At 48.3% G+C, this 15,704-nt stretch overlaps 1 protein-coding gene across 1 annotated transcript; it reads left to right on the top strand.

The window, feature by feature from the left end:
• The first annotated feature begins 780 nt into the window (after positions 1-780).
• CHRNB3 (cholinergic receptor nicotinic beta 3 subunit) lies at positions 781-15,331 on the top strand. The gene is made up of 6 exons (XM_005446867.3): positions 781-1,159; positions 5,186-5,337; positions 6,380-6,424; positions 11,178-11,287; positions 11,513-12,395; positions 13,725-15,331. The coding sequence occupies exons 1-6, from the start codon at positions 1,072-1,074 to the stop codon at positions 13,857-13,859; spliced, it is 1,413 nt and encodes a 470-aa protein (XP_005446924.2). The 5' UTR covers positions 781-1,071; the 3' UTR covers positions 13,860-15,331.
• The last annotated feature ends 373 nt before the right edge of the window (positions 15,332-15,704 follow it).

A 15,704-nucleotide genomic window follows, 5' to 3' on the forward strand; every position in this document is an offset into this window, starting at 1 on the left:
TCTGTGATGTTTTGTGTGAAACAGAGTCTTAAAAAGATTAGTCAGGATGAGTTTGGTGCAAATCTCTGGGTGATGGTCTGTGTTGAGAAAGGAATGTACTCTGAATAATAAGAAAAGGTTCCACTGAGGACATTAAAGTAAAGGAATGTACCACTGATGATGTTAAAAGAATGTACTCTGAATAATTAGAAAAGATAAAGTGGGCATCTGAAGCAGATAAGGAGACCATGAGTCAGGAAATCGTTGAACAAAGAAAGTTGAAAGTTTACTCCACCTAGATCCCACCTATTATGAATAGAATGATTAGGTGTCAAAATCAAATGAATATGTATGGAAAGATGTTGTAACCTCTTATGAAAACTGTATGAATTATCTGACTTTTCACTGAAAACTTGGGAGCTAGTTTGTCTGGTGGGAATCAGCTAGCTCCCCAGTGTTGCATGAAATAAATACCTTTGCTGCTTAAAGACAAAATTCATCTCTGAGCAGTTACTCTATGCCATTTTGGCATCATATGCATGAGTGATGAGATATAAATTTAGAAATGAGCCCTGTTTTCCCAACTATATTTTACTGGTTTTTTTCCTCCCCAAATCCATTTTATAGCTATAAAACAGCAAGTGTCGTATGAAAAATGAATAAGCTAAGTTAGGTCTGTAGGGAGGCTGCCTCTTTCATTAGACCAACTGATACAGCTGGAGCAAACAGACAACCTTTCAGGTATGTGATCTATCTTTGGGTCTGATCTGCAGCTTGTTTTTTTCCCTAGCTGTTAACTGGCAGCATAATAAAATACCTTTCTCCTCATTAAAAACCTTGCTTAGCTTCTACTCCTAGACCACAGTGGATATAGCCACGCAAATACCACCGCAAACAAATCAGTCAGAGTTTAGGACCCAGAGCCCTGTTTTAGGCTTACGGGATGTGACAGCTGACTGAAAATCAATGAACTGTGATTTACAGAGTGGAGCATCATAATGAGGCAAGATAAGGCTCAAAGGTGCTGTCTTGCCTTGCAGACTCAATCGTCTGCCTTGATTTTTAAATAGATCGGTTTAGTACCCTTCTAAGATGAGACAAAAGATCAGATTTAAAGAAAAAGCAACCGTGGTGCCCATGCTTTGCCTAGTGCTTTTTGTGCTGTGTCTGAGCCACTCAGGTAAGTGCAATTTCTTTTTCTTCCATGCCGAGCTGCAGATGTTCAAGATTTCTTTTCTGCTGGCCAGTTAGCTGCTGCTTGCAGAGACAGGGGAGATACCAGCCTCCCTCAGTCCTCTTAACACCGTCTGACTAGGAAAAGAGGGTTGTATCAGCTGCTGCCTTTGTATTGCAACAACGAGCAGTTTGGCAACAAGGTTTTATTAACTGGGGTGGTGGGGTGGTCACCGGGTAGAAGTTAATGAAAACCCCTAAACTCAATCTTCACTGCTAAAGGAAGTTGTGGGAGAATCTCCATCACCAGGAGGAAAACTGAAATGCCTCAGGTGAGCTGATGAAAGGCTGAATGTCCGGTTTATTTCTCGGGGTGTTTTACACATTTGTTTAGCAGACTCCTTGCCCTGCACTCCTGCCCCTGTGCCGGGGGAGGAACTGCTGGCGGCATGGACTGCAGCGAGAAGCAGGAACCCGGAGGAGAGGGGAGATGGCAAGTAGTGCTCAGTTACTGGCAGACACAGTAACCTGCGAGGGAGCTGGAGCTCTCCAACTTTTGTCTTCTCTGTGCACCATATGGTAAATTCAGGGTTGCATCTGTCCTACAGCTGCTTCTCTATTTTGCTCAGTATTTTCTTCATGACTTTATCTAACTTAGTCATCAGATGGGGCTTGATCAAAGGAGCTGTTTAGGCTATTTTCTCCTCTTGATATGTCTTCCTTCTCACTAAAAAACTTCTGCTTTTAAACTGTCCTAAGGCTGTCTTACAAGGGCACTGATCTTGTTCCTTCTGGCTTTCTTCTTTGTGAGACTTCTCAAGTCTTTCCCACTCTTTTCTGTGGCTTCCCTGGCAGCTGAGAATCAACACATCCAGCCCCCAAACCAGCTTTACCACCTCTCTGCTATATCCTCTTGGAGTATTAGGGCCCTGGAGTTCATGTGAAGTATGGGCTGTGAAAAGGCGCCGTTTTCCTAGCAGGAGCTCCATACACAGCCACGGACACCGTGCCCATGGGGTGTGTGGCTGAGTGTGTGTGTGATGCTATACTCAAATAAACCCAGTGCAATGTATTCCAGCATTAAGACAAAGATGGGTTTGATCCTGCAAGTTTTCGGGCTGTGGATTTTTCCTATTCAATGGCTTTCCCATTAAATTTCCTGTGTTTAACAACACCACACCCCTGTGAACCTCCTAAAGGGAAATCAAAAGGGCTGGGAGCCAGGGTCTCTGCAGAGAGTCATGGGACTGGACTGCTGAGGTTGTGGGTAGTGAGTGGGGAAAATATGCTCTTTTTCTTCCTTTTGTTGCAGATGCAATGCTGGTCCAGCATGTTTGGGCAGGCAATCCATTTTCCTAGGACAGACCCCAGACTCTGTCCTCCATTTGCTGTGGTAGAGCTAGGCTATCTTTGGCATGAGAAATAAACCCTGAAGCAAGCAGAAGGGGCATTTATGGTTTCCTGGTTGGTAACAGCAGACTTCAAAGGCTTATGACAAAGCAGCAAGACAAAGGGTGGCCACAGAAGCTGCACAGCAGGTGGAAAGGAGTGCTGAAAGCTCCCTCTGACCAGCGGGCTTCCACCTCCCCAGGGTTTGGTAATGCCACCACCAGTGCACATCCACAACAGAGGATGAGCACAGCCTGTGCTATAACACCTGACAGTAAAATCATTGTTACCCTGTGAGTAGGAATTGCTAGGCTTCAGAGTTTACAGATTCTCCAAGAAAAGCGGGCATTTGCTATGGCTGGAAGTGGGGGGTGACAGTGCTGCTTGAAGCCTGTGCTTTCCTGAGAAAATCTAGACTAAGTCAGGGCAGGATTTTGTCCAACAGAAAGCTCTGGTGTGGGAGCAGGTTTTTGCTTCAGGCAGTCCTTCAGCTGTGCCGCTTCCTGCTGGGTCACTCCCTGCCCACAGCCTCACACAGACTGACGGGGGAGAGGAGGCTGCACCGGGGAGAGGAGGCTGCGCGGGGGAGAGGAGGCTGCACCGGGGAGAGGAGGCTGCACCGGGGAGAGGAGGCTGCACGGGGGAGAGGAGGCTGCACCGGGGAGAGGAGGCTGCGCGGGGGAGAGGAGGCTGCGCGGGGGAGAGGAGGCTGCACCGGGGAGAGGAGGCTGCACGGGGGAGAGGAGGCTGCACCGGGGAGAGGAGGCTGCACCGGGGAGAGGAGGCTGCGCGGGGGAGAGGAGGCTGCGCGGGGGAGAGGAGGCTGCACCGGGGAGAGGAGGCTGCACGGGGGAGAGGAGGCTGCACCGGGGAGAGGAGGCTGCACGGGGGAGAGGAGGCTGGACCGGGGAGAGGAGGCTGCACGGGGGAGAGGAGGCTGCACGGGGGAGGGGAGGCTGCACCGCGGAGAGGAGGCTGCACCGGGGAGAGGAGGCTGCACGGGGGAGAGGAGGCTGCACGGGGGAGGGGAGGCTGCGCGGGGGAGGGGAGGCTGCGCGGCCTCTCTCTCCCAGGAGAAGGGCAGCAGCTGCCGGGGGAAGAAGGCATGGACAGGGACGGTGGTCTGTGGTCATGCCCTCTCCTCCGTGCATGTGGCAGAGCGTTACCCTCTGCCTCTGGTTTTCTCTCTGGAGGGGCTGCTGGGCTCAGATGCCCTTTTGTCTCTCTCCGTGGCAGAGGGACCCTGCTGGGGGCCCCCTTGCCTCTGATGTGTGCTGCCCCTGAGCTGTGCCCCCCTGCCCAGGCTTTCCCATCACCCACCTCACACCGTCGTGTCTCTCAGCCATGACCCTCTGCCTGCAGGCACCTCCTGCACCTCATGGCTGGCAGTTTAGGCACAGGTGTCCTGCTCACACTGGGGCTGGCAGGGCACGGGGGGTGAGGGGACAAGGTGGGCCCCGGGCATCACCCTGTGGGGTCCCCTTTGACTGCTGGCACGGCAATATTGACTGTTACCCCCATGGCGCAGGGCTGATCAGCACAAGCTCCTTTTCCCTGCATGGTGCCTTTGGCGAGAGGTGAGATCCTTCTCAAGGTGGAGTCCTTCTCATCCTTGGGTGCTCTGTGTGTGTGCACAAGGGAAGAGGTGGATGTCACGTCAGGACCTCAGCATTACAGAGAGTGGGGCTGGCACTTGGGAAAGGATGGAGGGTCTGAACTGCCCTTCCCCTTTCGTGGTAGCAGGGGCAAGGGGGAATGTGGTGGCAGGGACTGGGGGAGTCCCAAGTCTTGCAGGTGTAGACCTGCATCGTCCTGTACTGAGGACCTACCAGCTGCATTATCCAGCTCCTCCTGCTGATGGATGACCTCCTTTTGCTTTTCGCTCTGCTAGTGCAACAGCCCACCAAACACAGTCTCCCCACCTGAAAGAATTCAGCTTTCTCAATGATTTCCTGCTACCCCCTGCTTAGCCCCAGAAGGAGGATTAATTTCCTCTGTTATGAGGCTCCCTCAGATCTGACTTATAGGCCCTGCAGCTTCCACCACCCTGAATCCTTGTGCAGGGCAGCCTCCTGTCTCAGAGAGGCCATAGAACCCAACCAAGTGCAAGTGAAATCCCGGGGCCCTGAAATGCCCACCGTGTGTTGCTGCTGTTCCTAGCTGCAAGCCAGCTAGCCAGGGTTTACCCCACAGGTTTGCCCCTCAGTGACCAGATCTACCCTGTGGCCCCAGCTCTCTGTGGTACACCACAGGTTTCTGAGAAAACAGAACTCTTCCTCAGGGTGGCATTTACCAGGCTGGATATGAGCACCTGGTACTCAAAGCCTGCAGATCTCCCAAAGAATAATAAACAAGAAAGACTGAAGACCAAGAGGCCACAGAAAACAGAAACCTAGTACAAAGTCAGCACTGCTGTGGTCTGACGGTCGTTTTGTGTGTGTCAGTTGGTCTTGGGGTGCCTTGCCTTCCCCTCCCCTTGCCCTGGCTCTGCTGAAAGTCTGTGCATCTGAATTCCTGCAGATTTTATTGTACCAGACAAGAGCTGCCTAGAGGTAAATTAGTCTCACATCATTGCTCTGCCTCACTTCTTCAGCTTGTGCTGCTCTCCACGTCTGCTTTCCAGCATGCCCCCACTCTCTTTCAGATGTGGCTGCCTTCAGTTCAATTGCTGAAAATGAGGACGCACTCCTCAAGCACTTATTTCAAGGCTATCAGAAATGGGTCCGCCCTGTGGAAAACTCCAATGACACCATTAAAGTCCTTTTTGGATTAAAGATATCACAACTTGTGGATGTGGTAAGTGTCGTGCTGGGCTTGGTAAAACATCCCTTCTTTTGTAGACAGTTGTGCATCCACCTGGAAGGGTTGGTGATGCTGTTGGCTTTTGTCTCCTGACATGTGAAATGCAAAGTGATGATCAGGCAACAAAACGCCGAGTGTGATGTGGTGCTGGCGATACGACCTCCTGCCTGACATGCTGTACAGGCTGTAAGACTTGTTTGTTTTGCAGCAAACCTGAAGGTCCTTTTTTCCCTGCTCTTCTCAGGGAATAAGGCCTCATTGCATCAGGTGTTAATCAAATAGTCCATACCACTGTCCCTGATGACTAAATTTGCAATTTAATGACAAGGCAGCTACAGGACAGGGGTGAAGAAGGCTAGAGATGGTTGGACATTGTTCATTCTAAGCAAGCTTGTATCCAGGCCAAAGGCAGCTTGTATCTTGATCCAGCTGGCCACTCAGAAAAGACACTAGAGGCATAACAGACAATTCCATGTTCTTGCCCACTTGGAATGTTTCTTTTCCCTTTCCTCTCCATCACTGCAACACACAGTGAAATTTGCACAGGGACCAGAGGTACCCACACAACAGTGTTCTTCCATTCCCTGGCCCCTGGCAGCATCCCTTGTGCCATGGAAGGCAGACTAATTTTGTGCTTTACATATTCAGGACAATATTTCAGATTGTATCTTCCCAAAGTGACTCCAGGCTGAGCAGTGTGGGGAGACCAGCTATTCTGGGACCCCACAGACATGTCTGTCCTGACCCCACCTGCTGGCTAAGCCCTGCTGCCTCCCTGCTCTTTGGCATCTGGCTCCTTTGGGCTGCTGTGAAATGCCTGGCCTCGGTTTTCCAGCCTCAGGAGCTCCCAGCGAGAGCAGGGACTGGATTTAGAAAGTCAGTTCACTTCTCCCAATAGTGAAAGAGCCCAGGCCTGTGGGTAAACAGGATGATAGTGATCTCCTCTGCTCAGTGCAGGCTTAGACTTAGCAGGCACAGGGTCCATTTCTGCTGGCTGTTTTGAAATTGCAATCCTCTCTACCTTGTGTCACCCTAGGATGAGAAGAATCAGCTGATGACAACCAATGTGTGGCTGAAGCAGGTAAGTTAGACCAAATCAGACCTCCCCTTCCAGTGTGGGGTTGCTGAGCTGAGTGGCCTGCCCAGCCTGCTGCCCACTACGTCATCCATCCCCTTTCGTGATCTCGAGTGGCCAGACAAAAGCAGCACCAGGTCACCTCACCTGAAGTTTTTACTTTACTCCTCTCACTTTTGCAAATGCATAAAGGGGCAGAAAGGCAGGCAGAAAGGCCTCTTCTCCTGGCTTGCACTCCAGCAGTGTACTCAAGCCAGCTACTTCAGAGAAGAAACATCTCCTGATACTGCAAGGGCTGTCCCTGGGATGCTGTGTGTGCCCTGAGGGACTGTCCTGTCCCAGACCTGGAGTTCAAGCAAATACTGTCTCTCTTGCCCGAGCTAAGGGTGGTGTTTCAGATGGATTTCTTCTTCAGCATAACTAAAGAGAAGGATAAGACCAGCATGTTACAACCCCCGCACCCTCCCACCCACCCTCAATTAAAATCTGTGGCAATTAAAATCTGAGACCTCTCTAACATAACTGCTTCTGGAAGTGATGATAATTTATACAAATGGGGGAAAGGTGCAAGTCAGACTGTTAAGTCTCCTTTCTTGTTCACTCCTGAAGAACACTGCATTTGGTATAGATTACATTGCACCAGTTTAGTGACCTTGTGGCAATTATTTTAAGTCTCTCAGCCACGTGAGTATAAACATGTCAGCTGATCTTACGCAGAGGACATAAAACCCAAACTGTACTTGAAATGATGCTATGGGAAATGGTTCCCAGGGGTCACTGGGCTGGTGGAGGAGAAATGCAGCTCAGTTTTTGTTCTCAGTGTGGTACCTGTAGCGCTGCAGTGAGTGTGAGCTTCTGGGTGGAGCAGGACCGTATGGACATTATATGTAAAGACAGTCTCTCCCTTGAAGAAGAAGCTCAGACTTCCCTTGGCTGCAGGGAGGACAGGAATTTCCCCTTTTGCTGGAGAAATTTGCTGCTGATCCAAATCCAGCTGCTAAGACCCTACCCTGAAAATCTGCAGCATTACATTTTTCTCACCTTCAGCTGCAATTGCAGAGCCCCTCAGGTGCACGGGGCCAGATCTTGACTTCCTTACTTTGAGTAGCCACTTGGCCAGACAGAGGTTACAAAGGTAACCCCTCACCTCCCATCTGTCCTCTCCCAATTCCCACCCTCTCTCCTTGCAGGCTGCTGCACCCACCTGCCCCTGCACACCCAAGCCCTGCCATCTGCAGGTATGAAATCCACCCACTCACCCTCCTCATCTCCCTTTTCCTGCAAGTATCCCCAGAAAGATTTTATAGCCTTTTGCAGCCTTTGACAGAATATTTCAGCCTGATCATTTCCTTCTTAGGGAAGGGTTGGCTGCTTGCTTCATCCAGGACAGCAAAGTTTCCTATGTCCTGGGGCTGCCTTCATCCCTCTGGCTGGGTGACATCTTCACTCAGGTTACAGTGACTGCAGAAGAGAAGGACCTGAAGTATTGACTCACATTAACAGACCAAATCCAAGTCCAGGCTGCCCAAGGGCATCAGGGCTGAGACACTAATGCAGACAGACACCTACCCATCCTCTCCATTGCTGCATGAACCTGTGTGGGGACGTTTCAGGTTAGCCCATCCAGGATGACCACCCTGTTTGTACTGCAGCACTGACCTCCCCAGAGGTATAGCCTGGAGCCTGTTTCACCACTCTTGCTGTGGGAAATCAGGTTCTGCTGCAGGGTACTCCAAACATGCTGCAGGAGGTAGGGATACGCCACCATCTGCTCATTGCCTCTTGGGTGTCAGGGAGGATGAAGATAAGGTGGAAACCACTTTATCTGATCCTCATGCTGTGACTACCCAGGAGTTTGCACTGTAGACATGCTGAGTTCTCTGGAGGCCTTCGGAGACTGTGCCCTACCCAGGGCAGTTCCCCAGGATAACTCAGCACTGTGATTTTCAGAATTGCTGAGCGGGGCTGTGGCTAGTTGCTGCCATTTCTAATACTCCTTCTCCGTCCGAGGGATTGGGAACATCAAGGCCCAAATGAAATGCAAAGGGAGCAGAATATAAGTGAGAGACAGGTTCTGATTGTCACACATGCAGATTCTCCTAGGAAGTCAGGATGAGCACTACATATCTGTGGCCTCACCTAGGTGTCCTGCTTTGGGAATCATGCATTCACTTGGGCTTGGTGTGAACTGGTCTCATGTGCAATCCAGTCCTTGGGGGATTATTAGAGTGTATAAGCGCAACAGCTAGGAAAAGGTCCATAAAACTAAGTACAACTAAAATATTTTTTTTTCTTTTGGGTAGGGAAAAGTAAAAAACACTAAAGCAAACCACAACTCTCTAATGACACAGACCCTGACCTTCTGCAGGACCTGGGAAGGTCAGGGAAGTCTGATTTTCACACTGAGTGCGTGAGGTTGAGAAGGAATCACAGTCATCATCTCTCTACATGACTCTGGCTTTTCTTAGGTGAGCATAGCTTAAATCCAAGGGGTTTCTTTTTTACCTTAGACATCCAGGTGCTCAAGATGGTGGGACTTGATGATGTGCATGCAGGCAGACACACAAGTTGCAAAGGAGCTTTTAGTGGTTGCTAAGAAAGTATCTGGGTTCAGGAAAGCTATGGAGTATACTAGCAAGGGTTGAGAATCTGGGTCCAGTGTTTCTTGGTCCACTTGGTGTGGGTTAAGCACTGATGTGACATCCCAGAGATGGGAATTTGGCAGACCTGGAGGAAGGGGAGAGCAATGGGAGGGTCTGGAGCAGCTTGGAAGAAAGGGATAAGAGAGGAAAGGGCCCTTTGAATCCACTGCTATGGTTTGTGCCAGCATAGCCCATAGGGAGATTCCCATTTTAAACTGCTCTTCAAATTCCGCATACAATCTATTTTCTGCTCTAGTAAGATGGCACGCAACAATTTGCCTTGCAGACATGAAAGAGCACTTTAGCTGGGAGAGAAATCAATGCAGGGCAGGGGGGGTGGAGGAGTATTGCAGATGCCAAGGGGCTGCTCCAATTCAGGTCCAGAGGGATGACTGTATCTCTAGGTGGCTGACTGGGTATTTGCTTCTGTTGTGTTAGTGCAGGCTGTGAGGTGACTCTATTGGCTGCTGCTGTCAGCTCTGACTATCCCCTTGCATAACAGGTCTGTTTCCAGCCTAAGCCCCCTTGGACCTCTTGCAGGAGATGTCCAGGATACATACTTGGGAGTCTGTGCCCACCTAACAGCCCAGGCTGCTGGAAACATCTGGTAGATGCCCATTCACAGAGAACAGTTCACACTAGAAGTTGTGTGCTCTGTCGCTGAGGCTAAATCAGCAATGACCCCTCTTCTCTTTCCACATGTGAACAGCTGCCACCTCTCCTTCAGCAGCAGCAGGAGTCAGGGGTGGAGGGCTGTGCCTGGCAGCTGATGCCAGCCCTATGAACAGTTTGGAGAGTGGGTCCATGTCTCTTCTGGCACAGGTAGTGGGGCCATTAATCCTGCCATGGTGCCATCCTGGGCAGCTGCCTCCTTTGCTTGTGCTTTCGGCAAGGTTTTAGGACAGGTCTACCAGCCACCTGCCCAGGACCTTGGCCCCATCCCTTCCCTGCACCTGGGAGGAGGAAGACTCTTGTTCTCACTGTCTGTGTTTAGGTCTCTATGGAGGGTCTGGGTTGCTGTCACACTGTAAAGGACTGCAATAACAAGTTTCTGTAGGTATAGCTGTGAAACACATGTGGAATTGAAGAAGAGGGGAACAATATAGTTGGAGAAGAAGCAGAGAATTTCACTTTTGGCTCATCCTTAAATCATGGAGGAAATTGCCCAGAGAAGGCTGAGGCCCCCACATCCCTGGGGACCTCTCAGTGTTGGAGCTTAATGGAAAGTCGTTCATCTTGTGCTTCTTGATATTGACCACAGTCTACAGCTCTTGCCTCCTCTCACTGCTGCTCTTGTGGGCAAGTGAAAACCCCCATCAACAATGAACGGGGATCAAAAAGCTGCTTTTCCACTGCACCTCTGTGGAAATCTCCAGGTTGTGAGAGCCACTTTGCTAGGATCTCCCCATCTGAAAAACAAAAGAGGAGAGAAAAACTATTCTGGAGTTCAGCATGATGAAAATGGCCAGGAATCCCTCTGCTTTTGCCTTGTTAGTGTTATCTCTTCAGGAATGTGTACCAAATGCTTTATCATAATGTCATATTATTTTTCCCACAATATTGTGCAGGTCTTTCTCATGAGAGAACAATGATTTGGTTTGCAAGGACAGTGTACAGGTATCAGGTGTTGTATTCCACTCACTGAAAACAGCCAGGTCTCCACTGAAAAGTAATTAAAGGCCACCTCTCTGTCACTTGGGTAGTAGGTGCCATGCCAGCTGGCTTTTCTATGGGGTCATCAAGAGCCAAAACCACCATGGGCTGGCTGTCAGAGGGAAGAAGATGTACCACACCCAAGGGAAGTGTCTCCTCCTTCTGGACTACCCTCAGGTGGGCTGGGCAGGGTGGTGAATGTCAAGTGTTCCCCAGAAGTGCCTGCCTTGAGGTTGCCTGCAAAAGGGTGAGTTACTAAGACCCACCTGTGGCTGGAGGGGCAATGCTTATAGGGATTAACATCTCCCAGCCATGCCTGCCTAGCATCCTCCCTGCAGCTGAGCAGTCTTTCACCAAGCTCTGCCCATTGTGCTGTGCGACGCAGTCCCTCTGAGGTGAGTGGTGGGAGAAGGAATGAGGTTGTTGTGTATGACTGGGCAGAGGACTCTGCTGGCTTGTTACAGGAATGGATCGACCACAAGCTTTCCTGGAATCCCGAGGAATATGGTGGGATCACCGCCATCCGTGTTCCTTCTGAGTCCCTGTGGCTTCCCGACATTGTTTTATTTGAAAAGTGAGTAGCATGGGTCCTTGCTCCCGACTTAGACCAGAGCTTGGACAAGGCATGTCAGCCACTGCGAAGCTTGCATGTGCTGTCAGAAGGCTGCTTCTTTAGGTAGTATGAATGTTGGCTTCCCTTGTCCTCCAGGTGATGGGTAGGAAGCAGAGCTGTGAGGGGGTAGGACTGGGGCAAACATAATCCTGAACTTGGTACTGTTTCTTCCTGTCCAACTCCCAGTGCTGATGGACGTTTTGAAGGATCCCTGATGACCAAAGTCATAGTGAAGTACAATGGAGTGGTAACCTGGACACCACCAGCCAGTTATAAGAGCTCCTGCACAATGGATGTGACCTTCTTCCCCTTCGACAGGCAGAACTGCTCCATGAAGTTTGGGTCATGGACATATGATGGCAGTATGGTGGACTTAATTTTAGTGGATGAAAATGTAGACAGGAAAGATTTCTTTGATAATGGAGAGTGGGAGATCTTAAATGCCAAGGGTATGAAAGGCAACAGGAAGGATGGGCTGTACTCTTACCCATTTGTCACTTACTCCTTTGTGTTGAGACGCCTTCCACTGTTTTACACTCTTTTCTTAATAATCCCTTGCCTGGGACTGTCTTTTCTAACTGTCCTGGTGTTTTACCTACCATCAGATGAAGGAGAAAAGCTTTCACTGTCTACATCAGTTCTAGTCTCCCTCACTGTTTTCCTTTTAGTGATTGAGGAAATAATCCCTTCTTCTTCCAAAGTCATCCCTCTGATTGGTGAGTACCTGCTGTTCATCATGATTTTTGTGACCCTCTCTATCATCGTGACTGTGTTTGTTATCAACGTCCACCACCGCTCCTCAGCAACCTACCATCCCATGGCTCCCTGGGTCAAAAGACTCTTCCTCCAGAAGTTGCCTCGGCTGCTGTGCATGAAGGGCCATGTGGATCGTTACTCCTTCTCAGACACTGAAGAAAAGGAAACCACCTTGAAATCAAAGTTTCTGGGGAAGCAGAAACACAAGCAAGCAAAAGATGGAGAGAAAATTGTTATTGCCTTTCTGGAAAAGGCCGCTGACTCCATTCGATACATTTCCAGGCATGTTAAAAAGGAACATTTCATCAGACAGGTAAGGAGGGCAAGGGCGGATCACAGTTTCCTTGGCTGCGATGACTTCCAAGCTCTTACCCTTTCTGCATGCCTTTCCCTCTGCCTCTTCCTCCTGCTCTCATCTCAAACATGTCCTGGGAGCTTCCCCTGCTTGATAAATAATATGATTTTGGGGGAAACACATTGCTTCAAGGAGAACTGTATTGTGCTGTGAGAGTCCCTGTTCTTCACACATGCAAGAGGCCACAACAGCCTCTCCTGGAGGAATTCCTGCTTTTGGATTATTTGAATAACCTTGTCCTGCTTAAGCTGGGGATAGAATGAATCTGGAAAACCTCTGAACCGTCACACACTCTGAAAGTGTATCTTTCACGAAACTTACAGGCACGGTCCATGGCAGTTGCTAGGTCTCATTCCCTGCCTCCCAGTGACTATACACAGTGTGGCTGCCCTGTTTTGAGTGGAGGTCTTCTAGATTTTCACCAACACCAGTTCAGATTAGCCCCTAACCACCATTTTTCTCCCCTTTCTGAAAATCCATCTATTAAAATGGCAAATTACTGTGTGCATAAACTATGCATCTCATGAGAGGGTAGGACAGCAGAGCAATGCACCTAGCAGCATACGGAAAGAGAAAAACTTCTGTTAGCACCCTCCTAGTAGCAAAACCAGGGCTTAGTTCATAATGTGTTGAGAGGACTTCAGCAGAAAGATGAACAGTAAATTTATGTTTAAAAGTAAACCCTGTAGTATGTCAACATAGAATCTCCATGAATGAAGCCCTCTGAAGCTGAAACAATTTTTAATTAAAAAAGTCCTTCGAATCACTTTTATAAGTAGCTTTTTTGTGTGTGCTGGGTTGTGCCAGTACTCACAATGCAAAATCGCCGCCCTGAAGGTGCACAATCCGAGCCAACAGAACACTTAATCAAACACGAGCCCATGGGACCACCTACACTGGAATCAATGCCTGTGTCAAAGTGCTGCGCTAGGGCCAAGTCCTGGCACTTTAAGGGAAATGCAGTTCTGTGAAAAGAAACCCAGTTCATCATAAAGCCATCTTCAAGCTTGAGACTGTAAATTTTCACATACGCACTCATCTAAAAACTTTTGCACATGCTGAAAAAGGTCTGATTGCCATGTGCTTAAAATGAAGGAATTGTTTGGGGGTTTTGAGCAGCTCATGGTTATGAGTGCTAAAAAGTTGATCTATGTCCGTTCTAGGATAAAGCATACCACAAACTTCTAATTTTAAAAACAGATTTTTGGAGCTGAAATATATGTAGCAATATCAACAAAGTACCAGGCTCATTACAGTTTCTGTTTGCTCTCCTTTTCTCCTTCCTAGGTTGTCCAAGACTGGAAATTTGTAGCTCAAGTCCTGGATCGGATCTTCCTGTGGTTATTTCTGGTGGTGTCAGTGATGGGTTCAGTTCTTATCTTTACCCCTGCATTACAGATGTGGCTGAACAGCACTTTGTAGAAAATGCTCCCACAGTAGCATACAAGTACAATGCCAAGGGATGGTGGTGCCTTCGAGCTTGGTCTCTGGTATAAAGGATGGGAAGCAACAGCAAGTATGAGGGAAGGTGCTGGTAACGGCAGGCTTTGAATAGTGCTTTCTGTCTTCATACAACTCTACCAGTTACAGATTTGGCTGAGATCAGGGAAGGGCTTGGTGTGCAGCTGAGTCCTGAAGTGAATTGGGGCTGCACAATTAGGTTATACGTATTGTACTAGTAGCTTGGTTTCATTACAATAAAAGCCAAGATTATTAGTTGAAATTGGAAATAGTACTTCCAGCACAATGATTATACTTAAAAGGCAGATCTGTCAGTTGAAATGCTACTTTATAAAACAAGTTATAATAGGAACACAAATCAGTACTTAATTTATTTGCATTTCCAAGTAAAAACCACAAAGTCTATACAGATCGCTTTGTGCATGTGTCAGAACTGGCAGTTGCACAGCATGTGCATCAAGAAAAGCACAAATACCTTTTAGATGGGTTGATTGAAATTTTGACTCTGTGGCCTCACCTTGCTGCAGGATTAGCTCAACAGTGGCTGAACTTACCACTCTGCCCACCTGCTGCCACCCTTTACGGCATGCACACCTCATCTTTCTTCTTGCCCATCAGGAAGCGACAAGGTGTTACCCACTTTTCAGTATTATTTGCAATTCTGCCTGCTACTCTGTAATGTACCAAAAAGGCTGAACAAGTAGGGATTTTCCCTGTGCTCTTCATTTAGAAACTATGATTCCTGCACCTGCTAGCTGACAAGTGGAAGTGGAAGATCACCTGAAGTGTATTGCATTGAAAAGGGTGGCTATGCTACTCCATAAGGCAACAGTGATCTTCCTAAACAGTTCAGTTGGAGGGAAGCTGCAGACATTGTTTTCAGCAAGTTCTGGTTGGTGCCGAAGTGGAGTTTCTCCTGGGAGCTGTGGGGTGGGCTGGCTGCTGGGAAGGTATAACTTTGGGTGTTGGCTTGTTCATGTTTCCTAGGTAATTCATAATTTCATTCCTTTTATTCATTTAAATGGAATCCTTCTGCATGATTAGAAACACAACTTAAAAGTGTAAATGAGATCTGACAGAAAATGCACAGGTGAAGCTCTCATCACTTTTGCTGGGACAGTGTTTCATTGCACGGAGTGCTAGAAAATCCCATTCAGAACTTGCAGATGTTTTCAAGGCTAGCAAGGGGCTTGGAGATCCAATTTTTAACAATCTAAATGTGAATCTGGTGTTAAAGCTTTAGCTAGCCTTGAAATTTCTCTGTAGGTATAGAAGTTAGAAGGTGGTAAAAATAGATAGAGGTATTCTTGCACTTGGATTATGAGTGCGCACCAGACCTCTGTGAGTTAATACCATCCCATCTTGTTGCGTCACTGCAGAAAGTCCTGCTCACTTGTGCAATCATTATTAATAAAGACATATTTAGTAAATGATTCCTGGGGTGCAAGTGCTCATATTCTGGTCTTTGCTGTTGTTTTGTTGTCAATAAAGTTTAGATTGTAGCCCATTTTAAAAGCCTTGTCTCAAATCTATTCACAGGGGCTGTCTCGTTCTTGGAAAGTCCTTGAAACTTTTTAGCTCTGTGTGTGCGTTTGAGGAGGGAGCGTTCAGATATTGGAGGAACTTAGAACAGACCTGTTTAGTTTAGCATATACTGATACATGTCTTAACATAAGACACTGGTACAAAACTTACACATTGACTTTACTGCTAGCTGTTCCTCTCTTACATTGTCGAAGTCGGTTTGTTTCTCTGGCCAGTACTGTGAAATATCCATAGGAAAACAGCCAGGAAGCTCTTCTTTCC

The sequence above is a fragment of the Falco cherrug genome, chromosome Z (genome assembly GCF_023634085.1).
Source record: "Falco cherrug isolate bFalChe1 chromosome Z, bFalChe1.pri, whole genome shotgun sequence".
Lineage (NCBI taxonomy): Eukaryota > Metazoa > Chordata > Aves > Falconiformes > Falconidae > Falco > Falco cherrug.

Bases quoted from the DNA above. Each gene is read 5' to 3' on its own strand.
- CHRNB3 (XM_005446867.3), top strand. From the start codon at position 1,072: ATGAGACAAAAGATCAGATTTAAAGAAAAAGCAACCGTGGTGCCCATG. The intron at 1,160-5,185 runs GTAAGTGCAATT...ACTCTCTTTCAG, and splicing joins GCTGTGTCTGAGCCACTCAG to ATGTGGCTGCCTTCAGTTCA. The intron at 6,425-11,177 runs GTAAGTTAGACC...GGCTTGTTACAG, and splicing joins CCAATGTGTGGCTGAAGCAG to GAATGGATCGACCACAAGCT.